An 18,434-nucleotide genomic window follows, 5' to 3' on the forward strand; every position below is an offset into this window, starting at 1 on the left:
CAGTCCTTACTGCGTGGATCTCTCAGTCAATAAATCCAGTCCTTAATGCGTGGATCTCCCAGTCAATAAATCCAGTCCTTAATGCGTGGATCTCCCAGTCAATAAATCCAGTCTTTAATGCGTGGCACTCCCAGTCAATAAATCCAGTCTTTAATGCGCGACTCCCAGTCCATCCAGTCTTTAATGCGTGGATCTCCCAGTCCATCCAGTCTTTAATGCGTGGATCTCCCAGTCAATCTAGTCTTTAATGCGCGACTCCCAGTCCATCCAGTCTTTAATGCGTGGATCTCCCAGTCAATAAATCCAGTCTTTATTCGTGGCTCTAATTACTGTAGATGCAATTGCCAATTAACCTATAATGACACAGAAATATTTAGAATTTTAAATTTCATATAAATTTAAAAATATTCATTTACGATAAAGCAAAATTACTAATTATTCAGACTTAAAATTTAACTAAAATTTTGCATTTAAAATATACAATCTCATATACGACATGTTTTTACAAAAATTAATTTGCACTTAACTTGAGAAATTAATACAAGATAAACGAAAACTTTGCACAAGTGTAATTTAACAATTTATCGATTCAACTACTTTGTTGATCTGTTGAAATTTTTACTGATTTTTAACTTTTTTCAATATTTTCATTTTTTACGCACAATCGCATTAATCAATGTGTGTTCGACAGTGAATACGCATTTATTTTTACGAGTGTAAGTTCACGGGAAAATATCATTTATTTCAAATATTTTGTTTATGAGCGTTACTTATATTACTGAATTAAAAATGAAGTTGGTTTGTAATGTTTAGACCATTTATTTAAGAACATTTAAAACAATGCTTACCAAACTTCATTAATTATCGTTTGGCATTCCGTGAGAAAAACAGAATATGAATTTAATTAAATTCAGTTTGTGATCAAATGGTTGAAAATATTACAATTTCTAAGTAACGGCTTTTATTAACGCAAACATAATCAATCACTAGTTTTATTAAAACTGTAACTCATGGAACAAAAATTACAGTAAATTTTAGATAAATTTAGGTCGCTTAATATTTCCTATCTAATTTTTAAAAATTAACACACCACAATTTCTTTAAAATTCAAAAATAGTAATTTTTTAATAAAAGAAAATTATAAAACAAATTTTATTCTGCACTACTAAAAATTCTATAAAGCTACAAAGTTAAACTTACCAAATATAGCTGAAGCTGCCGTAGCTAAAATTACTAAAATTTAGAAGGTTAATTCGTAACAGCGTATTGAGATGACAATACTCAGTTAGCTAAACTTTTGAACTAAGAGCACACTACGAGGTGGCTGGAGAGCTTAAATAGATTTTCATCCCATGGTCACAGTTATATTACTTGTGTTGGTCATTATTAGCAAAAGGTAATTCAGAAGCTATGCAGTCGTTCAGAATTCGAATCGTAGCATAAAATATTGTATAACAAACGTTGCTTGATAATTTGGATATTTGCATTGAAGTTGCCATCAGAGTATTATTCTTTTGCCAAATGTTCCGAAGTATAAAGACAGCAAGTTCAATTTTCCTTCTGATCTACTTATTTAAATTGTTCAACTTGTATTCCAATTTATAGAAGTAACAAGAAGATGTACTCTCGTTACTACTTTAATCCTACCATCAAAAGTAATTTTACAAGAATTAATAAACTGCCTAAAGTCATTCTTAATAACTTAGATTTATATAATGAAAAGTCGTATCGCATTAAAGTTTAAATTCTGGGACTGGAAAAGTCTGAAAGCTGAAGCACCAAACTACAATAAAGATGATCACATGTTTATAATCCAAATTCACCCAATAAGTACAACGAATATTTATAAGTAGTACATGACTGTTTAATTGTAAGACATAGAAACACAACATGACACTGCGGTGTAATTTTTTATATTTCGAAATAAAGTTTTTATGCAGATCACTCGGTTACTTGCATATTTGTAAGTGCTGGAATTCGGTTGAAACTTCGGGGCTCGATCCTGCGACCTTCTCCACCGTGATGCAGAAGGAACTAAGGCTCAAGATCAATTTGACAACTGTGAGCTTAGTACCAAAAAAGTGTAGTTTACAAATGCGTCTGATTTGTCTTCGTATCATAAAAGAGGAAAATGCCCAGATGCTAAGACATCATTTAATTCCTGTATTAAGAAGTTAATGAAATGTTTCAAGTCTTACTTAAATTAAAATATTCCCTGGAATTTTTTACATATTCAAAGCAGAATTTTTTTTTATTTTTAGAATAACTATTTTATTAGCCATAGAATTTAGTGACTTTGCTGTTGGGTGACAAACTGAAATTGTTGGTAGATTTACACCCCTGACTTGCTAAATCATGTCAACACTCAAAAACGGTAGGTAGGTATTTTATTTACGTCGACACTAGAGCTGCACGATGGGCTATTGGCGACGTTCTGGGAAACATCCCTGAGAATAAACCGAAGGCAGGCCTCGCAATTTTTATGCTCTGCAGAGGGGATGGCTGCCCTACATTGGTAGCCCGCCGACCTGCTCGTGAATTCGAGCACTTCACAATAGAACAATTTTACGAGGACCAGTACCGCACATACCCGGCTTATCAATGTGGTCACCCACTCTCTAAATGACCGCAGTCAGTGATGCTTGACTTAGGTGTTCTACTGGTAGCCATGTCTTTGCGATCAGTAAACTGCGGGATCGCTAAAAAACGAAAATAGTGTACTTACAAGGACTAAATTAAGTATAAAGGTTCTGCTTAAAACAGGTTAGAAGGATTATCAGCATAATCCAAAAGTCGATTTTCGTCGGTATAAATAATAATGGACAGCTGACAAATGTTAAGTTGCCTAACCAATATTACTAACCTTATAACCTTATTGCTGAAAAACTTTGAGGAAAATAAGTCCTCAAATTCTAAAAATTATCAATTACCTTTTCTCCCGATCAGCGTCTTTTTATATTTAAAAGTTTCATGGTATCAAATCGCAATCTATCATCAAGTGTTTGTTGAAAACAGAAAAACAAATCGAGATAGCAAAAATACGGAATTCTTCCTAAAATTTAAATTAATGATCATAATTTTGTTGCTGCTGTTGTAGTTCATTTACGACGCACTAGAGCTGCGCAATGGGCTATTGGCGACGGTCTGAGAAACATCCCCGAGGATGATCCGAAGCTTTGGCCAAGATCTGAAAACATGCCTTCACTATTTTGATCCTTTACAGAGGGGATGATTCTCCTGCTTCGGTAGCCCGATAATCTGCACACGAAGTCGAGCACTTTACGGTAGAACAGTTCAACGAGTACCCATATCCCACCCCTTTGGTCCCTACGTAGATTGATCCAAATGGTCACCCACTTGCACACTGACCATAGTAAGTGATGCTTGAATTCGGTGGTCTGGTGGGAACAGAGTCTTAACGATCAGCCCACTGCGGAACATTCAATTAATCAAAAACGCTTTTAAGTATTGTAAATATAACTTAGTTTAATTTAGACATAATTTTGGATGTGTTCACTTAGAAACTCCCCTACCTTCCTTTATACGTCCCCCTTTTTTTAGGCAAAAGTGTTGTTTTGTGGGGTAGAATTGAATTTCTTCTAAACAGACAAGTTAGGTATGTTTGTGTTTTGTACGCTGAATTAAACGAGAATAATTCCCAAGGGATCGTACCAATATTTAAGAAGTTATAAGAGTTTCATACACGAAAAGTACAAATTTGTACTAGTACCTATTACATGTGAGATGCTGTTTCCATCTATTTTTTCAAGGTGAATCGAATACACAAGTCGTTAGAATAGTACAAAAGTTGCAAGACTCTTCGTATATAAAAATCTGAATGCGCAAGACTAGATTGCTAAACTAATAGTTCAGAAGTTATGAGGATTTCCTTCATAATCAATGCAATTCAAAAATAGACACGGTTCCCAGCAGATCACCGAAGTCAAGCATCACTGGCTACGGTCAGTGTGCGGGTGGGTGACCACTTGGATCAGTCTGCGTAGGGACCGAGGGTGTTCGGTATTGGTTCTTGTCAAACTGTGCTACCGTAAAGTGCTCGACTTCGCGCGCAGGTCGTCGGGCTACCGAAGCAGGGGTGCCACCCCCTCTGCGGAGGATCAAAATTGTGATGGCATGTCTTCGGATCATCCTCAGGGATGTTTCCCAGACCGTCGCCAATAGCCCATTGTGCAGCTCTAGTGCGACGTAAATGAACAAAACAAACAAACATAATGACCAACACAAGTAATAACCCTTCAAAGAATTAATTTAAAAATTTTGATTTCCATCAGATCCTCGGCAAGAAGCCTTAAATTTGACGGTGACATAAATTTATTAATTTTTTTCTTCAATTTACTTATTTCAGAAAAAGATTTTATATTCGTAATCATGTTTTTAATTACATTTAAGGAACATCAAAAATTTTTAAGTGCTTAGGGCCTCTTAGGTTCTTAATCCGGCCCTGAGAATATAGCTCATAATAATAGAATAAAAAATATTGCACATTCCACTTTAGAAATTACATTATTTTTTCCGAAAAGTTTTTTCTTTTGAAGTTGGCGCTTTTGTTACTTTAAATTAGTAACATATATATTTATTATTATTAAAAGTATCTTGCAGAGAGATACTAATGCTGGAGGCTGGAGAGATTTGTCGCAGAAAGCCCGAAAAAATTGTGCCACTGGGTTTCTTCCTATTACAATTGTGAGAAACTTTTAATCTGTCTTGACTGCTGTAAATATTTCATTTATAATTTTTATTTAAAAGGTGTTTCTCTAAATTTTCCTCTTTTGTTTCATTCATATCTTCCTTTAATTAAGATTTTTATTTATTTATTTTTTGATGTAAAAATATCAATAAACTTAAAGAGCAGACATTTTTGAGAAGAATTCTGATTCACTGTAGATCCGTAAAAGGAATGTCATAACTAACAGAAATACAGTTAGAGTTATTTTATAATTTTTATTTCAAAACTTATAATATACAACTTCTCAAGTTGGAAAGCATGAATATCTATCTCAAATAAAAACAAGCTCTACAGTGCAAAAAAGAAAATTTCCAAACATTAAAGCAAAACATCATGAATCATACACAAGATCAAAACTAATTCTGAGTCGTTTTTTTTTCTTTTTTTTTTTTTCTTTCTTTTTTTAAAATCAAAAATGTGTTCAGTTCCTAAACACCCAAAAATTAGCACTCAAAAGTTGGATTCAAAAGTCAAATCTTACAAGTGCTTATTTGTTCAGACAATCTACATTGCAACAGTGCCGGATAGGACTGGGCTATAAATCGATATATCGGGACATATCGATTTAACGCCTGTATCGGCAGGCCGATACAGGCGTTGATACAGGCATAAAATTATACGATGTACGTATCGTTATATTGAAACGGCCTTGATTGATGAGCGGTAGAATCAGAATCAGTTTTGAGAACATATATCGTGATCTCACATGTTCGTTTCCGCACCTCTTAGTTTTTTTTTCTGCTTTGTCGCGACTTGATATTGTTTCTTATAGATTATTTTCAGTGGGATTGACTTTGTGATCGCCGTCGTTCTGAACGTAATCTGTTAGTGAAAAGAATATATAAGGAAGTGTTTCTTAATTAATTAGGTAAATTTTTTTTTAAACAAAACNAATTACTGATTTTAAATTTATAAATCTTTAGTTGGTTTCATTTTTATAAATAAAATTATAACAAAACTTATTTTTCCTCTTTTGGATTTGGACATAAGTCAATCAACTTTGTTTATTCAAAAAAATTAGTAATGTTTGCTAATGCGACTTCTTTTTTTAAAATCATTTAGCACTTCGTTTTCTTAAAAAGTATAATCGTGTTTTTTAATTTTCTTTCAATATTGTCAGTTGAATATATTATCGAATATCAGAATTCTTCTGTTTTTATTTTTAAGAAATTAAACCTTACTTTGTTTTTTCGTTCAGACTTCGGTAATTATTCAATTTAACTTCATTATTTATGTGAAATAATAACGATAAAAAATTGTGTTTTTTTTAAAAGCGTTATTTTTTTTTTGTTTAATTCATTTAGCATTTTGTTTTAAGTATGCAAATAATTTTTAACGAACTTATTTTTTAAATTTTCTTTCTATATTGTTAGGTAAATATATTGATAAATTTCAATTTTATTTATTTTTTTATTATTTATTTTTAAACTAAGAAATCTTTCGTTATTTGCGCGATCATTTTTAGAAAATATAACATTAATATCTTTCTTAAGCAAAACATATACATCAAATTCATAAATTGATTTAAATCAATCTGAGTATGAAGTTTTGATAGAAATCCGACTTTCTGCACCTTACAATTAAATGAATTTCAAAAATACTATATCGCGATACATCGCTATATCGCGATGCAAAACTGACCATGCATCACGATGTAAAATTTCTTATATCGCCCAGTCCTAGTGCCGGATTAAGCGTACGTGGGGCCCTAGGCCATTCGAATTTTTGAGGCCCTTAGATTAAATTCTTTTTCCTCGTATATTTTTTATTTATTCCAATATGAAAATATTTATATATCTTTTCATTTAAGAAAGCAAATTTAAAATAAAAATAGATAATAATAAATTAAATTTTACTTTATTTTGTTAAATTAGAACTAAAAATTAATTATAACGTATATAATTAAAATTGACTTTTTTTTTTAAAAATCATTGTTTTTCTTAATTTTTTAAAATTTATTTTAAAAAAATAAATTTCAAGGGGGCCCCAAGCCATGGCCTAGTCTAATATAATGGGCAATCCGGCTCTGCATTGCAATAACAACTGTGAAATATTAAAAATCTGTAACATTAAAAGGGTAAGGGAAGTAATAAATTGTAATAATAGTATCAAAAATATTAAATTAGAATTATTATTTTCAAAATCAAATAATAATCAAAATTAATTTTTGTTGCAAATTCTGAATAATAATTATGCTTTAAGTTAAATGTTATGAATTTTTCCAATTTTATTATTTACTAAGCCTTAATGATCTTGCAAATCATTTATTTTTGGTTGTCTTAAAAAATTTTAGTGGTGCTCAGCAGTCTTAGTCACGCAGACCCTGGGCTACATTACCTATAGGAAGGTAAAATTATTAATTTTATAGATTTTAAATTTGTTCGAAAAGATAAAATTAAAATCTGATGTGCATTTAAACCTCGCTTTTAAATATAAAATCAAGAAAAGGAAAGGAAGTAATTAGTTTCACATTTGGAAATTAAACGTAAAAAATTCGTTTCAATGTTAAATTGTAGATGTCGCCACTACCTACACATTCTTTTCTGCGCAAACTCTTTAAGAATATCAACAAAACTTTTAATCTTTCTCGATTGCTGTGAATATTTTATTCACAATTTTTATTTGAAAGGAGTTCCTCTAAATTTCCAGCGCTAGTTTCGTTCATATCTTCTTTTAATTTAGCTCTTTAATTGAATAGTTATTTTTAAACTTTGTGGAACTTAAACCTGGCAACAATCAGGACAACCTGCGCCACCTGTTTGATGATCTCTTCCCGGGATTGCGCTTGCGCTGATCTTCCCTATCTGTGAACACCATCCCTTCTCTCAAGGAAAAGAAGGAAGGAATGTAAGGTAGGCATCATGTCGCGGAAAAAGAGAAGATATACGAAGTCAAAGGGAAAAGGTAAGAATATTAATACATTTTTAAGAAGATAATCTGTACGGCAAAATCCACATTTATCAATCATCCTGTTTACTCTTACTGTTTATAAAAGTCGAACTATTCTCTGTTTAATCTTTTATCTTCTCTTCCAAACAAGTGTTGCGAAACCTGGTACGCGATCTATTGATGCGAGACCAGTTGAGATAAAAGCTGCATTTTCATTTATATACTTTTTCCGAAGCTTCTTTTGATCTACATTGTCGTTTGAATTGTTCTACACGTTTAGTTACCATACTTTTTTATTTGAGATTACTGCTTGTTTTATATATTTCCTATGTTTTGACTTAAGTGGGTGGTGATTTTGAATCTCATTCAGGAAACGGATATTGTAATTAAGTAGGTAGTCTTACGATTGATGGAAGACAGCTGGAAAAATATGTACGACTCTAAAATATCGGTTGTCATCTTGTTAAGGGAGTTTAATGTTTTGAAGTATTTGTTTTGAACACAATTTTAACGGTACTCTATCTTCACTAGTGTCTTTCCTTCGTAAAGTTAAGAAATATTATGTTAGTTAAACATCGCATAAAATTACAAAATAAATGAGAAATTTTTAGAGGATTTTAACAATTTTAATCAAAGTATTTTAATAGAATTTTGAAACTTTTATTTAAATCATTTAAGTGCGGATAAGAGAATTTGTTTTGCTTTTCAAAAGAATTGGAGTAATTGAATACAAACAAACTCAAATAACATTTTAATGCTTACTGAATTCTAAATTCAGGATCTTCAATATATTTTTACTATTCCTTAAGATAAATAATTCATGCGGGTTATTATTTTTATAATTCCAAATCGGTATTTCATTTCAGTTACTGCTCCTTTATATAAGAAGTGTAATTTTTAAAATAAAATATGCAACTTTTTGTCAACTTTTATGTCTTGGAAATTAATTGTTTTAAAAATTTCAACTGTTGCCGATTTGAGAGTGTGTAGGGGACATTTCCTAAGAACTGCTGCGGAAAATGTCAAGAAGAACAAAGAGCAGGGTTGGAATGTTTTAAAAATCTAGTTAAAAAAATCGTTGATTTTTTAAATCACAATTTTATCTAAAAAAGTATTATTTATACAATACTCCATTTACTTAAGGCTTTGATAATAAACCATTGATATCAAATCTCATTGATAATAAATGTTTTATTCTTAGAATCAGGGCCGAATTAAGGGTCCCTAGATTAAATATTTTTCTCATATATTTTTTATTTATTCAAATATAAAAGTATTTATACATCTTTTCATTTAAGAAAGCATATTTAAAATAAATAATAATAAATTAAATTTTACTTTATTTTGTTAAATTAGAACTAAAAAAATTATTGTATTTTATTAATATATATTTGATATTTATTTATTTTTTTTTAAAAAAATCATTGTTTTTCTTAATTTTTTAAAATTAATTTTCAATTTTTTTTTTTTTAAGGGCCAGGTCATGGCCTAATGAGTAATCCAGCCCTGCTTAGAATCAAGAATAAGATTAATAAATTAAGAAACGAAATCTATCTTTTTTTTATTTTAAGGAGCTGAAATGTAGATAAGAATAAATTTTTTTTTATACATTGCATATCATTTTCTTATTTCAATGTGCCCATTGTGGTATGTAACATAATTTGCTGTTTTATTATCACTAAATATATTACAATTATACCCATTTGAATGTATATATATTAATTTCAGTACAAGTAAATTTAAAAATTATTGAATATCTACTTGTAAATAAAGACTTCTGCCAAGAATAACTTATTTTTAAAAATGTTTTCTGATCTAAATTAATTTACTTTTTGTTTGACAAGTTAGTTCTCTGTCGTTGCAATTTATTAATGTTTTTAGTTTGATAATAAAAAATAATAACTGACTTTATTCAATAATTAAATAGTAATATTAACCTATTTATTATTAGCAGTATTAAGAATTTTAGTTGCAGTATTATTGATAAATAATATCAAGTGTTATTTATACATGTTGTCAGATTATTAAACGTGAAAAAAATTATAAAAAAAATTGTCTGAAATTTTGAAGAAAAACAACAATCTATGTTTAATATATACTTTGTGAAACGAAACATGATTTTTACTAACCATGAGAAAATTCTTTATTGTTTCGTTCAAAGCTGCTAAAACCATAAGCACGTTTCTGACTAAACTGAAAGATGCACATCTTATAAAAAGATAAAGTTTAGGGTAAGACTGGTATTGTAAATCTTTCAAATATCCTATAAAGAATCAGACTTCATTTGGTTAAAAAATTGCTGTTTTCCACCAGGTCAACGTGGGTTGTATTGTTTTTTTAAAAAATTTTTTTTTATTTCCAATGGCAGAAATTGACAAAATCTTAAGAAGAATATGCAAATGAACATAGATAAGAGAAAAAAGTCAATGACTCATTAGCAGAAGCCTAGCACTCTAATATCTGTTCACTTCGAAATCTCTGTGTATAGCCGATCATCCCATCAAATGCTTCCTATCCATTGCTTAGAATTTCCTACAGAGTGTGCAATTCGAACTCGTAAAAATAGTGTGTGCAAGACAGTCATGACCCACCGCAAGTCTAAATTCTGCCACAGCCTTTTCACGGGGTCTGTCCTAAATGCCCTAGTTTAAAATGTTCCTCCAACTAGGTATTGTAATATGCCATGTTTTGTTTCTTTATTGTAATTTAGGAAGGCTTATTTTAAAGCTTTAATGTTAGATAATGTGAAACCTATGTGGCAGAATTTTTTTTGAGCTATCTGCAACTACACTCTCTAACACTAATATCTTTCTGCAAGATACTTTTAATACTGACAAACATATATGTTACTAATTTAAAATAATAAATATGCTGTGTTTACAAAAAAGACAACCTATAATTTTCTTAATTGAACATGTAATAATTTTTTTTCTAATATTATGGGAGATATTCTCGCATTTTGTTGGGGGAAAGCGAAAAAGATTATTTACTTCTTCACATTTTATAAATAATCATCAATATTTTTTTTAAAATTAAATATCAATGAAATCTGTAGTAGTAATTGCCAAAAAAAATATCTATGACGAAATCACGTAAATCAGACTCTGCAAAACATGTGTTTCTTTTCGAGATTAGATCGATGTAATAAAAAATATCGGATTTAAAAACTATGGAGAAATCAATAATTTCCGAAAATCAAAATTTGATGGAATTATTGCCTTAAAAAATAGATACTCAAATGCAGGATTCGAATTTTTCCATATTGTTTGAAGTATGTCCGGATGTTTAAAAACCATGTGGAAATCAATATCAATAACTGCCGAAAGTATAATGAAAACATTACATTGATTTATGCTACTATCGGTGCAAATTGGACCCCTCGAAAAATGATTCTTTAAATGCAGGATTCAAATATTACATGTAAATTTCTGTAAAAAAAATATTAATTCAAATATTACGTGTAAATTTCTGTAAAAAAAAAGAAACTCTTTTACTTTTCAAAAGAAAAATCTTTCTGCAAGAACTCTGTAACATTTTGCGACAATGTCACTGTGATTCTGCCAGGGTGTGTGAAACTAATGAGATATTTTTTTTAAATGTTTTGTACTAATTTATGTTCCTTTCTGTAGGACTTGTGTAATCTAGTAAAGATTTAAATAAATAAATCTAGTCAAGATTTAAATGCTTGATATTTTTAATAAATTCAGATAAGAATCAACTAATTTATTTATTTATTTTTTGTAAAAGAAGATTTTTCACACGTTTATATAATGTGGTGATTCTATCATAAGGAATACAAAGTAATTATAGAATAACATTTTTTAAAGAAAAAAAATTCTACTATTTGCTATCTTTATACTGTGTTTACATAATATAATTATAATATACTTAATATAATATATAATATACTTAATATAATTTTATAATATACTTAATATAATTTTATAATTATATTAAGTTTCAGGAATATTATGTTGCAATTGAGCACTTTTTATGTGTAATGAGCGAGTATATCTCTTTATTTAATTACTGTTTGCATTTTTTTAAATTTATTATATAAATAAATAGGGACAATAATATTTTTAAAAAATTAAGTATATGACAGATAAAGGTACTTAAATATGTCCTGTGAGGCCATAAAACTTTTCCAAACTATTGATGCAAATTGTGGTAATTGGTCCTAAGTGTAAAGCATAAGTATTAAAATTAATTAGCTTCCTTCTGAGTATGGAAAACTGGCTGATTTTTTAAAAATATAATTTTACAGTGTTCAGTATAATCTTGTATCTATTTACAATTTAAAAACTCAGTGAAAATTTTTTTTGCAATAACAGGGCTCTATTTGCACAAAATCACAAAAACAGGACCCTGGTTGAAAGAATGTAACTTTACGTTTATTTTTTATTCACAAATTAAGAATAATTTTTTCACAATTTTACGAAAACAGGACCTTTCACAAAATGTCTGGACAGACCCCTGATAATGCTCTCCTTTGTTACTTGTTTTATAATTTTATCTCAAGATTTAGGTTATTTATATTGTGCGCATTGTATAACTTTTAGTGTTAAAATGGTTTAACAATTTTTTTCTACAACTTAGTCTCCTGCCTGCTCCTCTTTCTTGCTTTAGTGACCTCTCCTTTATCTTTGATTTTTTTTTCCTTAAAAGTTTAAATATTTTTTACTTAAAAAAAAACGGAAGATCATTTTATTTATTAATTACTACTCCCTCTGTCCCAAATTAGTTACTACATTAGGGTTCATTCCCTGCTGGGTTGCTACATTTCAAATAGGTGGAGTTCCGAAGTAGACTGATCGTAAATATGCTGTTACCAGTAGAACACTGAAGTCAAACATCACTGGCTGCTGTCAGTAAGCGGGTGGGTGACCACTTTGTTTAACCTAAGTAGGGACCCTGGGTGCTCGGTATCCGTCCTCGTTGAACTATTCTACCATAAAGTGCTTGACTTCACGCAGATCGTCAGGCTTCCAAAGCAGTGGAGCCATTCCCTCTGCAGAGGATCAAACTTTCAATGGCATGTCTTCAGATAATCCTTAGGAATGTTTCCCAGACCGTCGGCAGTAGCCAATTGTGCAGCTCTTGTGTGACGTAAATAAAGTACCTACCTACTAAATAGGTGGAAACGTAATTTAGTTTTAGAATTATAGTGCTAATGAATACATGATTGGAAGACAGTTTTATGCGATTACTCGTGGAAGAGTTTTTACAAAATGGGGTGTAGCCGGAGAGATCGGGCCGACCCTGAATCTTTTGAACTAATTTGATACAGAATTAAGAAGGGAATGCTTTGTGAGTAAATGCTGTTGATGGATGGCATAGCACCCTGAATTCCCTGGAAAAAGTTCAAACAATCATCAATATTAATAATCAGTACAAAAGAATTCAAATTTAGAAAATTTTTGATAGTGTTAGGATACGTATTTGACAACATCTAATATCTCTTATTTTAAAAATTTTATGTATTCATTAAATTTGTTACTTTAGATATAAAATAAAGGTCTCAGGATAGATAAATAAATATTCTATAACAATAGATAAATAATTATTATTTAAAGCTGAAAAAGTGAAAAAAATCATTAAGAAACAACGCAATTGCCATAACTCTTGAACAAATTGGAATTTTTTTAGAAAAACCTCATCAGTAGGTTGCATTTCAGTTTGCAGTTTCACAGTCCAACTACTGATCATGTGGATTGATTGTTAGTTGCATCTTAATATGCATCTGCAGATCAGTACGCATGTTATTTTTAAGTTTGTTGTCAATTTTTGTACTAATATTACTTTTAAAATTGTTTTTTATTCCATTGTACTTTTTGTATATTTTCATGAGATTTTGCAAATATTCAAAACTTAAAGAAAAAGACCCAGCCAGCGTTGGTGTGTTTTTTTTTAAAAATTTTATTTATTTTTTCATGACAAAACTCAATTATTCCGGGATAAATGGGTTTTATATGTTTTTTTTTTTANGAAGAAATTTAATTAGCAAGAAATCAATTTTTACCCTAAAGGAAGAGGAGCTCTCGCATGAAAGTTTAGATTGTTTTTTTTTTTTTTTTTTTTTTAATTTTATTTATTTTTTCATGACAAAACTCAATTATTCCTGTGATAAATGGGTTTTATATGTTTTTTTTAGAGAAAGATTCAATTTTGCCAGAGACTAAGTCTGTTTTAAAAGAGTATATTCTACATTGACTATAATTTAATTAATAATTATGCGGGAATGAGCAACCAATATCTTAAATTTGCAGTCACATAACATTAATAAATAATTCTATGTTCTATATGTAATTCAATTTTTTTGTTGTAATTAACAAAATTCTTATCAAATAAAGTATGAGATGACAAAAACAAGATGCACAAATATTAAATAAAATACATTTTTGGTACTCGCAAAAATGTAAAATAGAAATTTTATCCCAAGTGTCATTACAATTTCATTAAGCTAAAAAATTTTAATATCAGAAAGTCTCTTTTTATTGGAATATGACTAAAGATGACTGGAATTTGTTTTATTTCATATAATTTTTATATAAAAACTTACCTAGTTAAATTTATAAAACAATAGGTTAATAATTTTTAAGAACAATTTGATTTGTTAATTGTGAAGAAATTTTGTTGGAAATAATAAAATGTGAAAACCTACTTGGGATGATAGGATATTTCAAATGTGCCCAATCTAAGAAACCCCCCACTGAATTATTGTTATTTGTTACTTTTTTTAGCCGAGACCATCTTGGCTACCCCTGATTTTTCTACACTGTCTTATAATTTCAAATTTTCATGTTATATAGTTAATGCGCTGCTAAAAAATGTAACATAAAACGGTACACCTGGCACTACCTCATCTCCTATAATTTTTTTTTTTTTAATATATCAAGGTATATTTTAAATCAAGGATGGTATAACTTTTCAAATTGGTAATTTTAGTATTATTCAGAATGATCTATTAATATATTATCTAAGAGTCAGTTTGTATATTTATTCTTAATAGTATTTTATTTTATTAATATGCTATTTGTAATTGTAAATTCAACATTCAATGTATTTTTAATAGTGTGCATATTTAAAGTATGATTTACAATCAAGCAGTATTAATAAAATTTGATAATAATATTATAATGATTCTTTTTATAAAATTCGGTTTTGCTATACTCTTTCACATAAAATTTTTAAAAACTATGGTTATTTTATTAATTTTTATCTTGGATCTTAGTAGCATAATAAAATTTTGCTACATTTCCAACATTTATTTAAGAATTATTTTGTCTCGTTATAGATTATAAATTTGCAGAATTATTATAATATAATCATCTTAATAAAATTGTTAATTTGGGTATTTATTGCTTTAAATATATTCTATAAATGTAACTCCATTCTACCTATATTTCACTCTGAATCTATTGCCCTACCTATAACATTAACTACTAATCAGAAAATTAACCAAAAGTGTTTTTTTTTTTTTTAAATTGATTTTTATAAATTGAATTGTTGAATGTCTATTCATATCATTTAAGCATTTAATACTTATCTAAGTAATAAAATAGCTAATTACTGTATTTAAGGTAATATACTTAATACAAATGAGAGATTTACAAATGATGGTTTACCACTTGATTATGAAACTAAAGAAATCTAAAGGAATAAATGACTGAAGGTGCAAAGAAAGCAATTGTCATCAACATTCCTGGTTAAAGTTAAAGTTCCTGTGAAAGTTAAAGTTTGGCAAATTATTTCAGTTCTGAATGTTTTAAGTTTAAGATTAATAATAATAATAAAAAATAAAAAAACTACGTTGTTTAAATTATGATTTAAATGAGTGGTGTTTTAATTATTTGATTTAAACCTTGTAGTCTGAAAAACCATTAGCAAATTATAAAAGTAACTATTGAACAGAGAGAGTTTACTTTCCTCAGGGAATTTGTGGATTTTTTAGTTTTTCCATAATTTTCTCAAGTTGAGTTTCTTTAGTACCGTCATGTGGGGGCTACTTTGTGCAGGATTTTGCAGTTTTTGCACTTTGACACGTAAGAAAACTATATTAATTCAAACTTTAGTAAAATTTATCGATATTATATTCATAACTGGACTCAGACGAGTGAATTTGTTCAATATTGGCATTATTTGTATGTAATATTTACAAATAATAAGTCAAAACATACCTTGCACAAAGTAGCCCCAATGTGGGGCTACTTTGTGCAGCGATAGGAATTCAGTTTAATAATCATGTTTTTAGTAAAATATTGATATAAAATTGTTAAAAAAGTTGATTGTTGATATTTTTAATAACAAAAACATCAAGATATATAACGATATTAGTTTGAAAATTATTTTCAGCGTTACAAAAACAATTTTTTATAAAGAATTTTTTCTTAATAAGAATGTTTATTTTAAAACATTTGAGTTTAAACAAAAGGAAACCATATATTTTTTTGAACATTGAAATAGATGAAATTTCAAAAATAATACTTAATTATTACATATTCATTAACATTTATAATATTGATAAATTTGAACATGACATGCTTGAATGATCATGACGGAACTTGCTCTTCAGTTTTTGTCAAAATCGCCTGAATAACGTCTGACCATTTTTCTGTCTGAAAAAAAAAAAAAAAAAAAANTCATTCTTTTAACTAGGGTCCAAAAAAAACGAATGAAACTTAGTACAAAATAGCCCCCACAGTGCATTTTTTTTTCTTTTCATTTTCCGTTTATTTGCTATTATTTTCAAAATTTTTTAACGCTAACATGATATAATTGCTTATTAATATANAATTTTATTAGAGATAGTATTTCTGTGGATTTTGTACTTCCGAGAAGCTTCTGCAATCGACATACCACCAGCAACTGCTTGCAAACATTGTTGCAGCTTTTCTAAAGTGTAATCACGGTAGTTTCTCGTTCCAGGTATTTTTTTTATAACGTCTGACCATTTTTCTGTCGGGAAAAAAAAAAACGAATGAAACTTTACAAAATAACCCCACAGTGCATTTTTTTTTCATTTTCCGTTTATTTGTTATTAATTTTCAAAATTTTTTAACGCTTGCATGATATAATTGTTTATTAATATATAAATAAAAAATTTTTTACTTACGACAATTGTTTTATCAACGAGTTTGCATTACACAGCTAAAGTTTCCACGCACACTTTTCGACGTCCGACGTTCTCGGAAAGTTGTTGACATTGGATAAACAAAACACACTTTGAGATTGTTTTAAAATTCGAAAAAATGTTTGTAGTGATAGAGGAGACTTCTATCTTCAAATTCCACACATTTTTAACGTGAAAAAACATAATACTGAATGGCAGCACTTGAAAAGTGCTAAATTTGAATTTGCACAAAGTAGCCCCACATGACGGTATTTTATTAAAGTAAAGTTGTCTGTAATTTCTCTTTTAATTAGTGTGAAGAGGGGAAAAAAGTAATTTCGTGTAAAGAAAAAAATTTGTAAAATACCAGTTCCTCATAATTTACAACTATGCAGATTAGAACCGGAACCGCCTTCCTAAAATTGATAGGTTTCTTTAGTAAATTCTTAGCCTTTTCAGCGAATATAGCGTGTCTCAAATAATAATAATTTAGGGTTGGTATTAATGTAAGAATATGTTAGTGACTTTATATTTAAAATATAATAATTATATGTATTTATGTCAGCTGTATTACATGTTTGTGTGTGCCTGACTTTCCTGATAAAAAAATATATATATTGTCCTTATTTGTCATGTCTTTTTCTCCTGATATTTTTGATTTTTGTTTGTGTTCTGATCTGAACATACTATTTTCTACGAACACAAAGGAGAATTTTTAAAAATAAATAAATAAATAAAATAGATTTTTTAAAGATTCGAATTTTTGATCCGATAGTTTTATTTTAAATAACGTTACCGCAGAGTTTGATAGTTTGAACTCAAAAAACTAATAATGTGCATAACACAGACATATATCTTTACACGTGGAGCTCATTTTTTAAGAAACTTATAATTGTTTGAAATTTTAATATTTTTCTAGAATTTATTTTGTTTTCATTCATTCATTTTCTTTTGGAATTTTATTAAAATGAAACTTATTTAACAATTTTAAATTATCAAATTTTCATGGAGATAAATGACGCCATGCGAAATCACACGTTTATTTATATTTAGCAGCAGTAACAAATTTAGTAGATTTGAATTTTGTTAGGTTACACAAATTAATTCATCTCTTTCATTTGAATTATAAAAATGATTGATTCGAATTAACAATGCAGTAATTCTTGAACTCAATTACGAATTTTAATTAAATTTTGTTATGAGGGAATATTAGCTAATTCATATCGATTAATCTTTTTTTTTTTTTAATACAGCATTACTTTAAAAAGTTTTCTTTATAATTAATTGATCTTGAACTATTTTGAGTTGTTCAAAGCTCCATAAGAAATAATCTGTCTTTAAGTTTTTAAGTCTGAATTTAAGAATAGTAGGGGAGAGTGGGGTCAATTGTAACATTTTTTACTTAACTATTTTTAACTAACAAAAAATCCAATATATTATTAGTATTAATTGACAGACGAGTAAAGTAGACTATCCTCTACTAGAAAAAAAAACCTTATTTTAAATGTTATTATATCAGTTATTAACAATTTTTGGCAGTCGTGCACTTGTTACAATTGTCCCCACTTACGGGGTCAATTGTAACAGTTCATAAATTCAACTAAAACATAGTTAATTATACATATTATCATAGTTGTGATATATTTTTTTATTGATCAAAATAGTAGTGATATTTTAGGAGTAAAA

The 18,434-nt window shown here is 28.7% G+C and overlaps 1 protein-coding gene across 2 annotated transcripts in view; it reads left to right on the top strand.

The window, feature by feature from the left end:
* The first annotated feature begins 7,438 nt into the window (after positions 1-7,438).
* The window catches only part of LOC107457129 (ras-responsive element-binding protein 1), a 78,040-nt gene continuing 67,044 nt past the window's right edge, over positions 7,439-18,434 (top strand). The window contains exon 1 of one of the 2 annotated variants that reach the window (XM_043053871.2): positions 7,439-7,651. In XM_043053871.2, the coding sequence (XP_042909805.1) occupies positions 7,609-7,651 (43 nt within the window). In that variant the 5' untranslated portion in view covers positions 7,439-7,608. The remainder of the gene's footprint in view (positions 7,652-18,434) is intronic. The other variant, XM_016075206.3, reaches the window with a different exon arrangement.

This window comes from Parasteatoda tepidariorum, chromosome 10, assembly GCF_043381705.1.
Source record: "Parasteatoda tepidariorum isolate YZ-2023 chromosome 10, CAS_Ptep_4.0, whole genome shotgun sequence".
Taxonomy (NCBI): Eukaryota; Metazoa; Arthropoda; class Arachnida; order Araneae; family Theridiidae; genus Parasteatoda; species Parasteatoda tepidariorum.